We start from the raw sequence: 17,703 nt of genomic DNA on the forward strand, positions 1-17,703 counted from the left end.
AACTAGCCCAGCATGCAACGAAACCTGGAGTACTGTATTTTAGTCTTTTGGATACCCTTACTTTCAGCCCAATTTCTTTAGCTAGTGATCTGGTGTTGTCAGAAGGCTATTTCTAGTTCTACTCTTAAATTGTGACTGTAGGCTGAGATGTATGATCCTCCTGTTTGTAGATCCCACCAGATGGGAACTGTGATCGTACTTAGTGCTTGACAGTACACAAAGTGTTCTACCACCAGAGGGACCTACATCAAAAGGTTTATATCAGCTAACCTGCAACTGCATTTCAAACAATCATCTCTTTGTGTCTAATAAAGGAAGAAAATGTTCTCAAAAATCATGTGTGGACAAAATATGCATGTCTGCAGAGGAACCAGACCTTGGAAACACCTTGTGTTCTGCCTCCTTTAAACTTCAAAATGGATTTGCAGTATTATGCAGCCTTCATCCTGTTTTTGCACCAGTCTGAGCTTCTACATGGATTAGTTTTGGTTTTACTTTTTGAGGGGTGTGAGGCTTTGGTTTAATGCCTTGGATCTTCTGTGGGTGATACTCTGCTGTCCAGATGGCACTTGATCCTGGGTGCCAAGAACTTCCTTTGTAAAATCTGCAGCAACAGCAGAGCATAATATCTTCTTAAGGAAATGAAATCAAGGAAGGATGAACCACACGCCATTTCCACAGTGATGCTGAACACTTGTTTTTCCATACTTGTGTAAAAGTCATTCTGGGTGTTAGCATCTTGGCAGGGCTACAGGGCTTTCAAATGCTACATTGTCATGGGTTATATTTAGTCAGCTGGTGAATACGATTGCCCTTTATTTATAATTAATTTATCTGAGTGCTGCCTCTCCATGTATTTTATTAATTCTATTCAGCTTTTGTGGTTTTATTTGTATTTTTTCCTCACATTTACTTCTGAGTATTGATGCCCCCCAGAGTGAACTGGCATTTGCTGAAGTCATAAAAACTCTGGTTACAATTCATTACTGTGTCAAGTTTTCAGTCTGTTTCCAATAGTCATATGAAGAGAAAAAGTTTCCAGTGAAGCACACCAAGTGAAGGAGCAGTTGGCTGGATTGTGGCTGGCACTGGTCTGTGCTGGATTCAACTTGTTGCTTCGTTAGGGTTTGCTTCATGCTTTTATTGCTGAATATTGGGATGCTTGGCTGTCAGCAACTTCTCCATGAATTAAAAATGAAATCGAGGAGGTGACAGCACCCTGAGAGATCAGCAGAGCTGTACAGTGAGGAGGGCTGTCACTTTCCACCTAGGGACCTGAGTGGGGGACTTTCTGCTCACGCTACCTGCCTGCTGTGGGATGCCATCACTATCACTATTTTGCTGGCTGCAACCAGATGCTGTCCTCTGCTCCTGCAGCAGCTCCTAAAAACTGTTCTGATGTATTGCTGGATGGATGGGGCTTGCACTGCCCTGCAGTCCCGCTGATATAAAAAATGCCTTTAAGATCCTGCCTTTCCCATCCTAATCTACAAAGGAAACAGGAAAAAGGAACTTAAACTCCCTGTACTCAGACAGCAATGAGACTGTTCTAGCCTGCTCTGTTGCTGCAGTTTCTTGCCTGTGCCTTGTAAACACACTGCAACTCAGCATGCTGGAGGGGAACCACTGGTAAAATTTTGACCAGGGGAAGGATACTCCATGAACTGCTGTAAGAACTGGATGGATATATTTTGGAAAGCATGGACCTTTTGGCACCTCTGGTTCTCTATGGATTCAGCCTGATTATTTCAGGTAAGCTTTTGCTTTAATATCTATAGCTGACCTGTCATGTTTTTCTGGCTTCCCATGCAGTGGGTAAGCAAAACACACGACTCCCTGCTCCTCAACCTGGGAATTACCCTATTGATTAATTACCTGTGTTTGCTCCAGGGTGGTTACTTATCTCTGTGAGGAGTTCCCATGGCAGGCTAGGGGAGGAGGCTGGGAGCAAAATATCAGGGAGCATTTTCTGAATTCACAATCTGCTGCCACCTCTTCCTAAAAACTGAAGTCACTTGTTGATGCACACACACAATGCAAACTAGATGTTGACTCTTTCTCTGGCTTACTTGGTGAACTGGCTGTGCAGTAGAAAATGTGGCACTTCCAGGTGTTTCAGTGTTAGATTTTAGACAAGCTTTTGGTCAAGATTCTGCAGCTGGAGCCTAGATGGAAGTTGGTGGATGAAAAGCCTGGAAATATCCACATTGTATCCAATTAATAGTACTTTAAGTACAGCTGAAGATTGATTCAGTATTATCAGCAAATGTGATTAGTTAACAAGTCAGCAGCACATCACAAGAGGCATCTGCAGAAAGGTATGCAGTACAGTTATGCTGCTGCAAATCTCGATAGTAGTACCTGGAATACTAGTGTTAGAGATGTGTTGCTGAAGCCATCAAAGGCAGAGGCTTAGGAAGCCAGCCCCCTTCCTGAGCTGCTCTCGGTTGTTCAGCTTTTGAGCCTCACTATCTCCACCCATATTTTGACGTTCCAGAGAGTTTCTTCAAGGAAAACTGTGAGGGAAAATCTGTAAAACAGGAATACAATAGCTCTTAACTCACTCCTTAAGACATAAAGATACACGTAGGTCCTTCCAGTCCATCTCCAAGTAAAAAAGTAAGATGCTGTAAAACAGCATATGGAGCTGCAATGAAAACCAAGAAGTAGCACTAAAAGGCATAAGTCCTTATTTCAGTTTAACTCACTTTATAGTTTCAAACCTTTACTACTAGCAGCATGCTACTAGCTAAGTGAAATTATGAACTACTTTGTTTGAGATGTTTCTGTAATTTCATTTTAGCACCTAGAATAGGCATTTATTAATTACATGCAAACAAAAAAAAAGAAAAGTGTTTAAAATCAGTTGAATGCATGTTTGTGAGTATTCTTCTTTAGCCATTCCTGCAGTGTGCTGTGTGTTGTTTGCCAATTCCTATTCTCTGGCTCTAGTTTTATAACTGCTCAGCTGCACACTGATTACAGCTTGTCACTCTGAGAAGGCGCTGCAGCCACGACAGATGGAGAGGGAAAGAAAGCCCAGTTCACCCAGCTCTTTCCCTTTTCCTTCCAAGGGCTGCACAATCCTCCTTGCTATAGAGAGCATGTAGTTTTCATTAAGCCATGAGCACAGGAGTAGCAAAAATTTGTGTATGCAGATCAGCAGCGCAGCAGGGCAGTGCCTGCAGGGCATGAGGAGCCGCCTGTTGCAGTCTTTTCCACGGTTAGGTGTGTATCACAGTCACACCCATCTTGATAGATCTGTCACCTTTCCCGCTTTTGTTTGAGAATGATATCATGCTTCCTGGGGCAAGCGCGGGACGACAATGTGAGCCTGCTTTCCTCTGATACTGCAGGCGGAGCTCAGGAAGGCGGGCAGATGCTCCCCAGCAGCAGAGGCACTGTGGCCTTCTCCCAGCAGTGCCCTACGCCTGCCTTTGTGAGGCTCCAGCAAGCAAGGAACAGCCTTCTATTTATTTCCTAACTTGAAGAGTGTTACCCCATTAGCAGACAGAGCTGAAGATTGATTTGGATGGTGGTGATCAGTGCCCACTTCCACAGTGTCTGCAGAGTTGCCTCTTGCCACTAGTTTTCTGTTAAGCTGAGGAAGGGCTGGCAAGGGGGGATTCTTGAAACTCAGCTGGACACCACTACCGTTCTTCTCTTGGCCAATGCTGTGCAGAATCAACGTGGTGCTGGAGCAGGCCTTCAAGTCCCAGCACTGCTGCATGACCTCCGCTGAGTGCACACCACAGAAGTGTTCACCTGTTCCGCAACACACTTTCCTATTCCTGGCATACCAATTCCACAGCAAGGAATGAATGTCACAGTTTGTCTCCTCCTTGCTGACCACATCCTCAGAATGTCTGGATGTCTGCTATCAGCTTTTCACAGCAGGCTAGCTGTCGAAAACAATGGTGTGGCAGTGCTGCTTTAGTCAGATGGCCTCCTCTGGTAAGAGATTTTAGAAATCAGTGACAGAATGAGTTGCAAGCACATTTCATCGAGTATTTCTGTCAGGAAACAAATACATTGTCCAATCTCCCTGTTCTCAAAGACAGAATCTTCAGTGCTACATTACCAATAACATTAAATCCAGAAGGTTGCTAAAAATACTAAATTTCTTATTTTGGGGAGTGGTTTTGCTTCAGGGTCCATGTATGGTAAAAGACTAACGAGGTTGCATTAGTCCTTTAAGAAAGTATAGCAGTCAAACTAACAGTGCAGTTGCATTTGATGCAAACTGTGTAATCCCTGTAGGTGACTGAGCTTTCTTTGGTATTAGTAGATTCTATCAAGAAAATTATATATAAAATTACAAATGTCGTCATTATAATACGACTCATTTAAATGTTTAGAAAGTAAAGCAGCTGTTAACTTACATTACCAAATTCACACATGGACATTTATGATGGTGTATGCTCTTCAGAACTATCTATTTCAAGAGCCAAAAATTTAGACAGAATTTAGACTCTTGCTGAGATAGAGCCTTCATTGACTCCAGAAATGGTAGTCCTCTCACAGCTATTACTAATAAACCTCTGTGACCTGCTGACACCTTTTATCTCTGCACAGGTCCACTAAAACTGTCACTTGATTACAGAACAGTTGCACCTAAATCTAGGGAGAAAGGAGGGCTGACCTTTCTTCTCAACACTGCTGGCTGATGGTTTGCAAAGTAAAAAGTTCCAGCGGTGTCCTCTATCACTGCTGCCTGACTCTGAATCTAGAAGCCAAAAACAACAGTTTCAGGCAGATCTGTGCACCTGCTCCACGTGGAGTCATGGAAGGGGGTTGATTCTCTTCCATTGTTTCTTTATATCATTAGAGTTTGCTTTCAGCATGTGCCTGGTTCAGCCCCTGGGAGAGGCAGGGTATCTCTCAGCAAGCCTATGTGCCCAAAGGCCTTCCAGCAGCTGGGAGCAGTCAGGAATGGAGTTGCAGCAGGCACAAGGGAATAGCATCTAAAAGGGTACAATGAAACCACCCAACATCTATAAATGCTAATAAGTGCTATTACTTCAGATAAAGTTTATACAGATATATCTTAGGTTATTTGGTTATCATAATTAAGGTGATTGAGTGAATTACTTTTTTGCTGTAAATTCACTTCTGGGGAAAAAAAAAAAAGAAATATTTTGCTGAGATGATCAATCTCATATAAATTTAATCTGAAAGGATTTGGTGGAGAAAATGGTGCATGATGTCAGAGATACTGACTGTAAAGCTGATCCTTCATATGTCCACACTGAGAACCCCTTGTGTGGAAAACCTGCTCTGTTATTGTTCATGCACATTTGAGCCTGTTTATCCCAGATGTGTCTCTTTAACACAGATTTCCACAGCAGTTATTGTGGTGTGGAGGGTGTTGTGTAGGCACAGAGCAAACAGACCAAAAATGGATGCATCCACCATTTCTGTGAGATGGATGTGCAGCTCCATGGCCAGCTCCCACTATGATGCAAGGGAATATGTTACATGGGGGAATGCATACCATGTGTTACTGAGCTCACTAGAGAGGGTCCTAAGTCCTTTCTCATGCTGAGCTGCCCACCCCAGAAGTCCTCCTTCTGGAAGAATTCCTTGAAATCCCCTTCTGCAGTATCTGTGTGACTCACACAGAACCTGAGGGATGAAAATCAAATGTGTTTAAAAAAACTTCAGCAGAGGACTATCCTCTAAAGCAGCTACCCTGTGCTAGTGGGAAGATCTTACTGAGCACACTGTTCCACTGCAGGAATCTCCCAGAAAGGAAATAGAGAACGTATGAAATGGAGTCTTTCCTGTGAAAAGTTAAAAATACTGATTGCTTTTTTTATGCTGTAGATCTGATGATTGTTCTCCAGATAACGTGCAGACTAAGAACATGAACTGGTGTCATTAAATAAGTGTCAAATCATAAAGAAACAACAAATCCCAACAAAATTCATTTTCTGTCTTGCCACTCAGAAAAACAAACATTTTTAGGACAAGAATATATATATACATATATATATTTTTTTCTAAATTTTGAAGGTCTTTTGAAAGACAGCTACTCATTATTCAAGAGTAATAGACTTTAACTTTTTCACTTCAAGGTCAGTTTTTTGCTTGTCTGTTACTTTCATACTTTCTGCATCACGTCAGCCTGACCGATGAGGTGGCAGGGTTAATTTCCCATTTAGAAGCCAACAATTTTCTCTAGACAATGCAGTTCCAACCACATTTCTGATATGGCTGATGATTTTCTCTTGTATTATTTTCTGGCTGTTCATTCCTGACCTGCCACTGCACATGGATGTGGGCCTCCTGAATCACAAAGTGTATTCAGCACCAGCAAAATTTCCTACTCAGAAAAATCCATCTTGAGGGTACACTACTACATAAGAACAGAGTATTTATACCCAGAAGTCAAAGCCCCACTGGCACTTCCAGATGCTGTAAACCTTCTTCATGCTATATGCTCTGATACATACTGAGAAGATTAATGGATTTTGTATATTGTTTAGTATATGTATGTCATCTTAGTGGACACACATGAACCACATACATGCACAGTATAAATAGCAGCCTCACAAAGCAATTGTTGTTGCTATGGACAAACAGATTCTTGCCTGCAAGTACTTTCCAGGTGGTTGTACCCACATATTGGGCTGGCTGCAAATCCTTCCAGATTTAGCTAAGCTGCAAGCCTGCTCTGCTCCAGTTTTCTCATGTTCTTCATTCTTTTTCAGCATTACCTAGCACATTGTCAGCTCGTTATTCAAGCAGTTCCTGCTGGCACTTTTTTCTTCTGCATTAATTGCTTATGGCAAACCATACCTATGGAGAAGTCATGAGAAAGCTTTCACCTTCTTTCTGCCTACTGTACACACAAACATTTAGGCATGCTCAACTTGGAAACAGCAAACTAAGTTACACCAACATTTATAATTTTCATTTTAAAATATTGTTCTGATAGGTTATGAAGCAACTGGAATGTAGATTTAAAAATTTTGCTTCTCTTTACAAGAAGACAGCTGCATTTCCTTCATCTTCTCCAGATGCACCCAAGGGCCCATATGAAGACGTTAGCTCCAGTAGCTTTGGCAGCTATTGTATTTCTCACACTTGGACTCAGGTCTTCTGACTACTAGTAAGGAGCAAAATGTTGTTCTATCACTAACTTTTGGTCTCTTTTTCACTTCACAATGTCTTCGCTTCCAAAACAAGGCCCTGTTTCTAAGGGTGAGGTGTATTGATTGAGCTGTAAACTATCCCAGAGCCACCTGGTAACATCCATGTGACACAAGCAGTAGGGTTCATTCCTAGAACAACAAAGATGTGTTACTGGCAAACTTGACTTCTTGGTCTTTTATCAGCTGTTTTTCAGCATCACATCTCTTTTTCACTCTGGCGCTGCTGCCAGCTGGCAGATGCACTTAGTCTGTTTGGGTTAACAATAATTTCAGCACTGTTTTCCTGTTGAGGACAGAGCTATCAGAGGAGAATTTGACTCACTGTGAGAAGTTACTCGACCTGCTGCAGTCTTTGCATCCCAGAAGAAGTTTCCAGGATATCAAGAGACTACTGAGTTTATGAACTATGTAGATGATTTCAAAGCCACTCCATATCCACCAAATTGTTTATCCTTTTCAGGCAATGAAAAAAAATAACCAAGATTTATAAGAGAAATTCTGAGTGCACTGAAAAGAATAAAAAAGGATAAGGAAATAAAGGTTGCTAGATTCTGGTGTAGCTTATTTTCTATTTTCTACATGAAAATAATTCCCAAAGAGTTAATGTTTTGGGACAGTTTCTGGCTAGCTTTAATATGGCATAAGGAGTACTCTTTTTCTTTTCCTTTTCCTTTTCCTTTTCCTTTTCCTTTTCCTTTTCCTTTTCCTTTTCCTTTTCCTTTTCCTTTTCCTTTTCCTTTTCCTTTTCCTTTTCCTTTTCCTTTTCCTTTTCCTTTTCCTTTTCCTTTTCCTTTTCCTTTTCCTTTTCCTTTTCCTTTTCCTTTCCCTTTTCCTTTTTCTTCTTCTTCTTCTTCTTTTTCTTCTTCTTTTTCTTCTCTCTTTTCTTTTTCTTCTCTCTTTTCTTTTTTCTTTCTATACATGTAAATGTGGCACAAACATACACAATTTAGTGGACATGGTAAGAATGGGTTGATGTTTGGGTTTGATGTTCCAAGAGTCTTTCCAACCTTAATGATTCTAATTCTTCCTTCTCGATTTCCTTCTTTCCTTCTTTAAAGAGGTATGAGGATTGTTTTTTTATTGATATCTTTTTCACGTTTCTTTGCATTATTTCAATTCTGATTATCTTCAGAATTGGTAGTTAATAAATAAATTTCAATGTAATTTATACAGTACTTCAACAACAGTTAATTGGATGCTGCACTTTTTCAGGCATATTGCTTAAAATATTGCCATTTGTATTCCTAAGTACACTCATTACATTATTTTAGTTTTATCTGTCCTTTATACAGAAAATAAAGTCAAGGAGGATACGGTTGAACAGCAAGTACAAGACAAGATACGATGAGAAATCTTAGCTGCAGAGAATTTACAATTTAGGTTTGCTGTAAAACAAAACCAAGTAGAGGAAATATCTTGCTTTTTTTCTTTGTAGGAAACGTGAAAGAGAGGAGGGCTGGTGACTTGACAGTATGTGATATACACTTTCACAGAAGTTTGTCTCAAAACAATTAAGTTCTTTGGTTAGTATTCCAGTGGAAGTAAGAAACTGTTTTGCTCTCAGTGTAGCACCAAACATGCACCAAGCACAGATTCCGGACAGTACTGTATGGTTTATACTCACTGTATGGTTTATTCTCAGGTATCTCCTAGCAAAAATGTGTTCCAAGCAATAGCCACAACTAAAACAAGAACAGCCTAAGCAAGGAGTTCAGATATCATATTTCTTTGTCCTCACTACACCTGATGAAAAAAGGGATGAAATTTACTGGATAAAACTTTCCTCCTTTCTGTCCTCACCTCCTCTTTATTTTTTTAAGTAATACCCTTTAAGAATTTAGGTCTCCACTCATTTCCTGCCACAGCTCTTCTTTTTCCTTTGTTAAACTCCAGATACAATGGGAAGGACTTCTATCTTACAGTCAAGTTAAGGAATTAATAATAAAGCTCTCAAAGTATAAGGCAAAGAAAGACTGTAATAGCCAAACCACTTTTTCTTTCCACTACTACTCACCATTAATTAATATCTGAAACTATTACTCAGAACTCTACGTTCTTAATGAACATTGTAAATATGAGCTTGTGAATAAGTTCTTGTTTTGGGCGCAGTGGTTTATTGTTATCCTTTACCATAGTGGAGCTGACTACTTACGCTGTGGTGGAGGACTGTTAGCCACTTCTTGGGATTAACCATTTTCCAGTTAAGAGGGAACTTTGCAAAGGCATCACGTTAGGTAGAAATTGTCTTGATTCTTTCCATGGTTTCCTAGGGACCGGGCAAGTGTTAAGTCCAGATCGCAAAATATTTAGGCAGCTACTTTCTGAGACACAAGGACAAAACCTTACACTTTTCTATTCCCACAGTTTTTGCTGTATGCTCTAATCCACAGCAACAAAATTTCTCATCTAGAGATTACCCAATGCTGTTTCCAAATGATTTTTCTAGTACCAATTCTGATCTGAGAAAGTGATTATTTTAATCTTTATTACACTGTCTTATTTTTTGAGCATGGGATGTGTTGGGAATTTCAGCACTTCTGAACTTTTACTACTATAACACAGCACTGAAAATATGGTGACTGTGGCTGAATGAATGGCTTTTGGTCAGGGCATAAGAATACACAAGGGTTGCAGAGATAGCATAGTACACACTTATGCTCTACATGGTGTGCTTTACCCGCCTAGTATGTAACAGAAGCTGTGAAAGACCAGGGCAAAAGTCTCACTGCTTTCCAGCTCAGCACAACCAGATAATCTTTAACATGAGAGAGAGCACAGTCCTGTCAGTTAAGGGTGGGCCAAAAGGCCTACCTGCATGTTTTGCTGTACAGGTTTCAGTGGATGTACTACAATTTAAACATACTGCTTTGGAGGATGCCGTTCAGAGGATACAATTTTCTCTGTGCCAGAAGGGCACAAAGGCCCCACACATGCACAGGTGAGCATGAGCATGTGTCAGAAATACCAGGCAATGAATCCCCTCCCATTTTCAACATCAGCCTTCTGCAAGTGCTCTCTCTTCTAGAAGTCTACTTGCACACATAGCAAATTGCCTTCCTGATAAGGTCAGTCCCTCAAGAACCATGGCAGGAGTCAAAGGACTTTTCTGAGGAAATACAGAGTATTGTCATTGACACAGGGACAGGATGTTTCCTGTCTCTATTTTTTGTACTTTTCTCAAAGAGACAAATGGTGTTGTCCTTAATTGGTCCTTGCATGTTCAAAGTCTTCATTAATACCAAGGGTGGGACTGCCTGTTTCCCACCACCAGGTAATGAAAATTCATTCTCAGCAGGGACAGTTGTGTTAGCCCAAGATGCATTGCCAGGAAGATGCACTGTAGGAAACTCAAAGCATAAAGCATATGTAGATTTTACACTTTTCTGATTGGTTGTTTTGTTTTTCCACAATCAGTGACTCCCAGTGGAGTCAAAGAAACCCTTCCTGTCACCTCTGAGGCCTGTGGCTGTCTTCAAAAGGCCAGTCCAGCCAGGTCCTTGAGTTCACAAGTGAAACACCCTTAGTTAGACATGCTGCTAGAGTGCTGGTTTTTTTGAGATACATTAAAGCCTAATTTTTTCTTAGCACAAAACTCAATGGGATATATTTTAATTACTGCTTGCAACATACCTCAGCTGTGAAAGCTGACAGATCATACCTGGGGAATGATTCAGTGCTTATGCTTCCTACCTTTTAGACAAAAGGTCTTCTGGAGAAAATAGAAAGATGTGAAACTTTGCGTGTTCTGTCAGTGTCATGCACAAGTTTGAGTTGCTCTGCAGTGTTTGATATGACACGACACCTGTGCTTTGATCTCCAGAGGTCTCTTCTCCACTCCCTGTAATTCTGTGTATTGGAAACTGAGGAACTGAGAAATGCAGGAAACAGAGAAATGAAACTGCAGCACTGAATGCTCAGCGTCTCCTGAGGGGCTCCAGCAGTTTGGGCCCATCCCTCTATACTGGGCAGTCAGTTGCAGCTCTGTGCCCTGCAGATACTAGGCAGAAATGTCAAAGTAGCTCAGTTCTGTCCTGTAGCACTCTGCCTGATATTAAAGCAAGTCATGGAGTCTGAATTCAGGCTTAATTCTGAGTTTCATGAAATCAGAATATTGTAATTTATGATTTATCTCTACCTGGTACATGAGGTTGTGGGTCAGATCCCTACTTACACAAACACAAGCTCTCTGTCTTCAAGGCTGGTGGCTTCTGAATTTCATCTGCCTATAGCTGATACATAGGACCCATGGTGAGAGCACAAACACCCCTTGCTTATGAAACTACAATAAAAGCTCTATAAATAAATGCACAGGTCTGGCAGCACTTCTATCACATAGCTCTTTAATATTATCGAAGAACACAGAATCACAGAATTGTAGGGGTTGGAGAGGACTGTAAGAGATCACCAAGTCCAACTTCCCTGCTAAAGCAGGTTCCCTACAATAGGTGACACAGGTAGGTGTCGAGAAGGGTCTTGAATGTCTCTGTCACCCTTACCACAAAGAAGTACTTCTGTATATTAGTACAGAACTTCCTGTGTTCAACTTTTAGGCCATTTCTCCTTGTCCTACTGCTATGCACCACCAGAAAGAGCCTGGCCTCCTCCATTTGACTCCCACCTTCCCTTAGATATTTATGAACATTTATCAAATACCAACTCAGACTTCTTCTCCCCAGGCTACATAGACCCAGGTTACTCTGTCTTTCATCATACGGGAAATGCTCCATGCCCTTTAAAATCTTTGTGGCCCTCCAGTGGGCTCCTTCAGCGAGCCCCGTCTTTCATGAACTGGGGAGCCCAGAACTGGACACAGTAGTCTTAATGTGGCCTCACCAGGGCAGAGTAGAGAGGGAGGATGTCCTTCCATGGCAACAGGATGAACTGACTTCACTGACCTCCACCTTTATGCAGTACTTACCATAAGGGCTTCTGCATCCTCTCCAGAAGGTTTTGGTTCTCCATGGAACTACCTTGCACAGCACTGAGCTGGATGTAGTGCTGTCACCAAGCTGCCATGAAACCTCTGTCCCCAGCATGGGGAGAAGGGACAGGCACTCTCACTGGCCCTGGACTCCAGTGGGGTGCATGCAGATTGCAGCAAGCACGCAGCAAGCACTTCTGGCCTAGTATCTAGGGCTGCACTCATTTCTACCAGTAACAGAAAGCTTTGGAAGCAAAATGGCACTAATTATTGGGTCTGTCTGTAAAGCACAAAAGATGCTTGAATCCAAAGGAAAATAATATATGAGACGAATAAAATAATCTATTATTCTTCCTGGTTCAGCTAGAAAAAAAATGCTAGTTTCACTTCTCCTTACTGTAGATTTCAGACATGAAGGGAAATGCCTATTGTTTGCAGAGCTGACTATTGGAGACTTGCATTTCTCTGCTATCACACCTCTGAACAACTAAATCCCTGGGAGAAATTATTTAAATTCAGATCATGTTGACTGTTCTGGAAGAACTTCGAGTTCCGTCTATTTCTAGTGGTTCTGTTTATAAAATATAGTTGTATTCCTGTTGTTTAATAAGAGACTCCTGAAAAATAGCTCTGCTTCTGCCATGGACTTGTTCTTTTTGTGCCATGGTTCCTGCTGCTGTCTATAAGGGCTTTGAGAGGTTAACATGTGAATAGCTATGAAATCACTAATCCTAATACATAAAATAGTTGAAAAAATATTCAAAATGTTCAAAATATTGCTAACTACTAAATCTGAAAGACATGTCCACCTCATGTCAATTCATACATATTAAATCCATGTCAAGAACATAAAAGAAACTACCAGACTGTCAGCCAACCCTCTTACTGGCGAAGTACCATGCTCAAAGCACTGCTGTGCATGTCTAAATGTCCACAGAGCAATGTGCTAAGCTTTCCTTAGGCTCCTGCAACAACTCGAAGAAGTAATTACATGAGTCTAGGAGGCTTATTTCCTCTTTTCAGAGAGCAAAGCTCATCTGTTCTTCACATATTAAGTATGTTAATTTTATTAAAATATTAAGTCCTTCTAACTGTAACAGAAAATTAACCACAGAATCACGGAGTGGTTGAGGTTGAAGGGGATCACTTGGGATCGTCTAGTCCAATGCCCCTGCTTCAAGCAGGGTCACTTAGAACACATTGCCAAGGATCACATCCAATCAGATTTGAGTATCTCCAGAGAAGGAGACACCAAAACCTATCCAGGCAGCCCGCTCCAGTGCTCTATTACCCTCAGAGTAAAGTTCTTCATGTTTGTATGGAATTCCTTATGTTCCAGTTTGTGCTCCTTGTTCAAACAATGGATGCTGCTGAAAAGAGCCTGGCCCCATGCACATGACACCTGCTCTTTAGATGTTAATAAGAATAGGCTAAGCAGACCCAGCTCTCTATTATTCCTCAATGGAGGATCTCCAGGCACTTCAGTATCTCTGTTGCTCTCCACTGGACTCCATGTATTTCTTGTACAGGAGAATCCACGCAGGGACACAGCACTTCAGATGTGGCCTCAGCAGGGCAGAGTAAAGGGAGAAGATCATATTCTTTGACCTGCTGGTCACAATTATTTTAGTGCACTCCAGCATATCATTGGCCTTCTTGGTCTCAAGGACATACACTGGCTCATAGTCAACCTGCTGTCCACCAGAACTCCACTGCAGTTGAGTCCAACTCCAATGCACTTGAGTCCAGCTCCACTGGAGCTGCTTTGTAGTAGTTTGGCCTTCAACCTGCACTGGTACATGAAGTTATTCCTTCCAAATACAGGGCCCTGCAATTGTCTTTGTTAACAAACTTCATGATGTTTCCTGCCCATTTCTCCAGCCTGCTGACTCTCAGTGACAGTGTAGTTCCTTGGTGAGTCAGCCATTACACCCAATTTGGTATCATCAGCAAAGTTCTAAGGGTGCACTCTGTACCTAATCTGCAATTTTTTATTCTGCTGTAAAGCTATGTAAGACCAAACCAGACAAAAACCTGAGGACAGGGTGAAATAGCTTCTCTAGTAATTTGACAAGCTACATACTAAAAATTTGCTGTAAATTTTTTCCACTTGTTTTTCCCTAGGTAAAGTGGAAGCAGCACTAGATCTCATCCTTATCAATTCATTCCCTCTGGTGGGCAACTCAGAAACATCACTTATCTGTATCACTTCAAAGTGGCGCTCCCGTGAGTCCATCACAATTGATCGAGACCAGGAGGATGTGACAAACCAACACCGAGAGCCTCTAGAGGTCAGTGAAGATTCAAAGAGAGCCACAGCCAAGATGGTGATGTGGAAAAGGGAAAAAGCCAGTGAGACCATTGGAGCATACTACTGTGAAGGGAAGCTCAAGGATGAGGTGACAAGGATACACACCATGAAGATGCCACGGGGAGGTACTGTGCGAGGATCAAAACTGAATTTTGTGTGTCATTGCACACATGCCAGCAGTCATCCTTATTTTACAGATGTGGTCACAGAAGTTGGCTCCAGAGCAGGCAAGGTAGCCTGGAGTCAGCTAAAATAGACCAGGTTCAGCTTCATGGTTGTTGTTGTGTTTTTTTTTAATGAAGCAAAGAGTCAACTGGTTGACACTAGCTGCTAGATGTGTCCTGATGGAAGTCAGTCAGATGTCTATAGGTATTCTACCTGTATCTGGATACTGCTAGGAATAAAGTTAGGTAGCAATGGTCTCAATGATGCCACAAAACAATACACATGGAAACTCCTTCACTGTGAAACTCCTTCACAGGTTTGAGATCTAGATGACCAAACACTGCCCTCCTTGTTTTTAATAGGCAACCTGATCTTGGAAAACAACTCCCTATGGTCCAGGAAAGTCATGTCAGCCAATTGCGATCAGTATATTCTGTGTCAGTATAGATAGAATACTAACAAACAAACAAAACACCATAAGAATGGAAAGAAACTCATGAGAAGTTTCTCTGAATGTAAGAAAATCATTCACAGAAATCCATTATACATTTCACTTCTGGTTTGGCCTTAGTGCTATAGTCTAATTGTTTAATGCTAAAGTAATCATGTCAGGGAGGTTGTGGTGAGAAGGAGGATTTCCATGTACCAGCAGTCTGTTCATTAAAATGACCTCACTAATTTTAGAGACCAAATTCTAAAGCACAGAGATCACCATAAACTCCAGAAAAAAATATTGTAAAAATGTTGGCCAGTTTTCTGCAGCAAATAATGTTCTCAAAATTTGAACAGATTTTGGGACAATTTACTCTTTTGCTGTAACGTTTTACACCATGGCAGCTGGGTTGTGTGGACACTCAACACTTTTATTTTTCTATGTCAGGTTTTAGTAAGAAGAGATACCATTATTGGTTTCCCTTAATATTATTCAGATAACTTAGAAAAAAGTTTTTCTTTTGCAAGAGCTACAACTAGTGTCCATTTGTTTCTTTTAGTATGGAAATGTTCCAAAAAAGGTGAGTAGGACAAGTGCCTGCTCATTTGGCTCGTGACATCTATGACCAAATGTGTTCCTTGAAGGCTCAGGGTAGCCACTAAGAAAGCTCTGCATGTGCACCTCCTTTGCAGAGCAAACAACTTTTGTTTCAAAGGAGGCAGCAATGGGGAGGAGAACATAAGATAACAGTCCATGGAGATCTGGAGGAGGGAATAACATCTTCAACTCTGGCTGAACACCAATGAGCTAAAGCTGCCATGTGCAGCAATCTCCATGAGAGGATGAGGGTCCTCTGAATCCATCAGTGTTTTGCAATCAGTATCTGCACCGAGGAACAGAGAATTTAAAGTAACCAAACGTTGAGAGCTCCCTGTGTGGGAGAAGTTGTTCTAACCAGAAATAATACAGCATTCACATTGGCATTAGGTAGGCTCCCACATATCTTTTCTGGGTTTGACTCTCAGTTTCAATCTCAGATTTTCTTTGCAAAAGATTTGAATGACAAAGTTTGAGCTAAGAACTTGTCAGAATGTGTATAATCTAAACAGCACAGATTGGTGAGAAACAGGTACAACAGAAATTCTCAAAGCTATTAAGTCCACAGAAAGAGGAAGAAGAGGTCAGTGAAGGACTGTGCTGTTTGGCAGATCATCTGTAGTTGGAAAACAGAACTTTATGCCCTTTACTGTTGCTGTCTGAATATTTTCTAAAGACAGAGAGTATTATCCAACAATAAAAACTCAGAAAGAGTTGAAATGAGCAGTTTCCCATACAAAAGACACAGGAAAGACCAGCATTTTTGAAAATCCAGCTACTGTTTTGCACCTTCAAGCCAAGAAGCTACTGAAACCCTCACTAAGTATTAGTCAATTTGGTGACCCCACTGTCTTCTTCTCTATTATGTACCTGTTGTCAGATATGTAGACACAGTGAACACTTTTCTCATATAACAGGAAGGATAACAGGCTCATTTTCCTGTTTGATTCTATACATGTGCCATTCTGAAAGTAAGTAGTCCATTCTCCTGCATTTCTTTATATTTTAGCACTAAGGTTACACATGAAACATTGACTCATGCAGTAAGAAGGAACAGACACTGTTTTTGTATGTACGAAGAGTAATCATTACACTGGATGTAGCATACGTGCCTAGAATAGAACCCTTGCCCTCTATCTAGTAAAATGCAATTTGTTCAATAACTCTTCAAATTAACGTTCATTTTCATATATATGATTATGTTCCCCCCCTCCCCCCAAAACTCTCCAGGCAAACAGACAATTATGGAAACACTGCTGAAAGAACATTACTGCACTTGCCTTGCAACTCAGTTCATTATGTCTCTATAAGGAATGGGCACACTCGAGATGTGAAATTATGAAACACAAATCACAGTCTAAAAATACTTTGGAATGGAGTCTATTAGAGAGTGTGGGTTCCCTTCCATTGCGACAATACTGTACAGAAAAAGACTTGTGGCTTAACTAAACAACATAGAAGGAAGAGAAAATGGAACTACCTAGGTTTAATATCTTGCTAAACCAATATAATAATATCTCTTAGAAACATTTGTATCTAACAATTTGCCTTCAGAAAAGCTGTTGATTTTTCCTAAATAGATCACAGTGTTCAACGTGCATTTATTTTTCACAGATAACTTCCAGCTCAGGAGCTGACAGCGAGTTGGAGCTGCTCTGTTCTTACTTTCCTGTTTTTATAGATAACTTAATATATTACTATATATTAGAATTCTCTAACATGTATCTTGAGATACAAGTTCCATATCTGCCATGTTAACTTAATAACACAGCAGATCTTCAATATTTTCCTGCTGTAACATGCATGTATTAGATACCACGCAGAAAGAGTTTGGCTGAAATCAGTTGAAAAACACATACAGATTTGTCAGAGCATAAACATGACAGCAGTGCTGAGGTGGAAGGTGGGGAAAGCAGCAGCAGCAAAGGGCTCCCATGATCTGAAAAAAAACAAGATGGAGGAGAAACTTAACTCAGGAGCAGCACAGGAGGAACTCTGAGACTAGGAAGTTTCAAAGCAGGAGGAGAAAAGGGTCTGCAGAAAATCCATGCTTCGCATCTCTGGGAACTGTACAAAGTAGTGGAGAAGAGTCAGATAAAGAGATAAAATTAGTATTATT

At 41.0% G+C, this 17,703-nt stretch overlaps 1 protein-coding gene across 2 annotated transcripts in view; it reads left to right on the plus strand.

Moving 5' to 3' along the window:
• The first annotated feature begins 1,542 nt into the window (after nucleotides 1–1,542).
• The window catches only part of TEK (TEK receptor tyrosine kinase), a 39,243-nt gene continuing 23,082 nt past the window's right edge, over nucleotides 1,543–17,703 (plus strand). For both annotated transcript variants that reach the window (XM_065745613.1, XM_065745614.1), the window contains exons 1-2: nucleotides 1,543–1,752; nucleotides 14,203–14,514. In XM_065745613.1, the coding sequence (XP_065601685.1) occupies nucleotides 1,701–1,752; nucleotides 14,203–14,514 (364 nt within the window). In that variant the 5' untranslated portion in view covers nucleotides 1,543–1,700. The remainder of the gene's footprint in view (nucleotides 1,753–14,202; nucleotides 14,515–17,703) is intronic.

This window comes from Cyrtonyx montezumae, unplaced genomic scaffold (genome assembly GCF_038088225.1).
Source record: "Cyrtonyx montezumae isolate F1298 unplaced genomic scaffold, pur_monq_1.0 scaffold_36, whole genome shotgun sequence".
Lineage (NCBI taxonomy): Eukaryota > Metazoa > Chordata > Aves > Galliformes > Odontophoridae > Cyrtonyx > Cyrtonyx montezumae.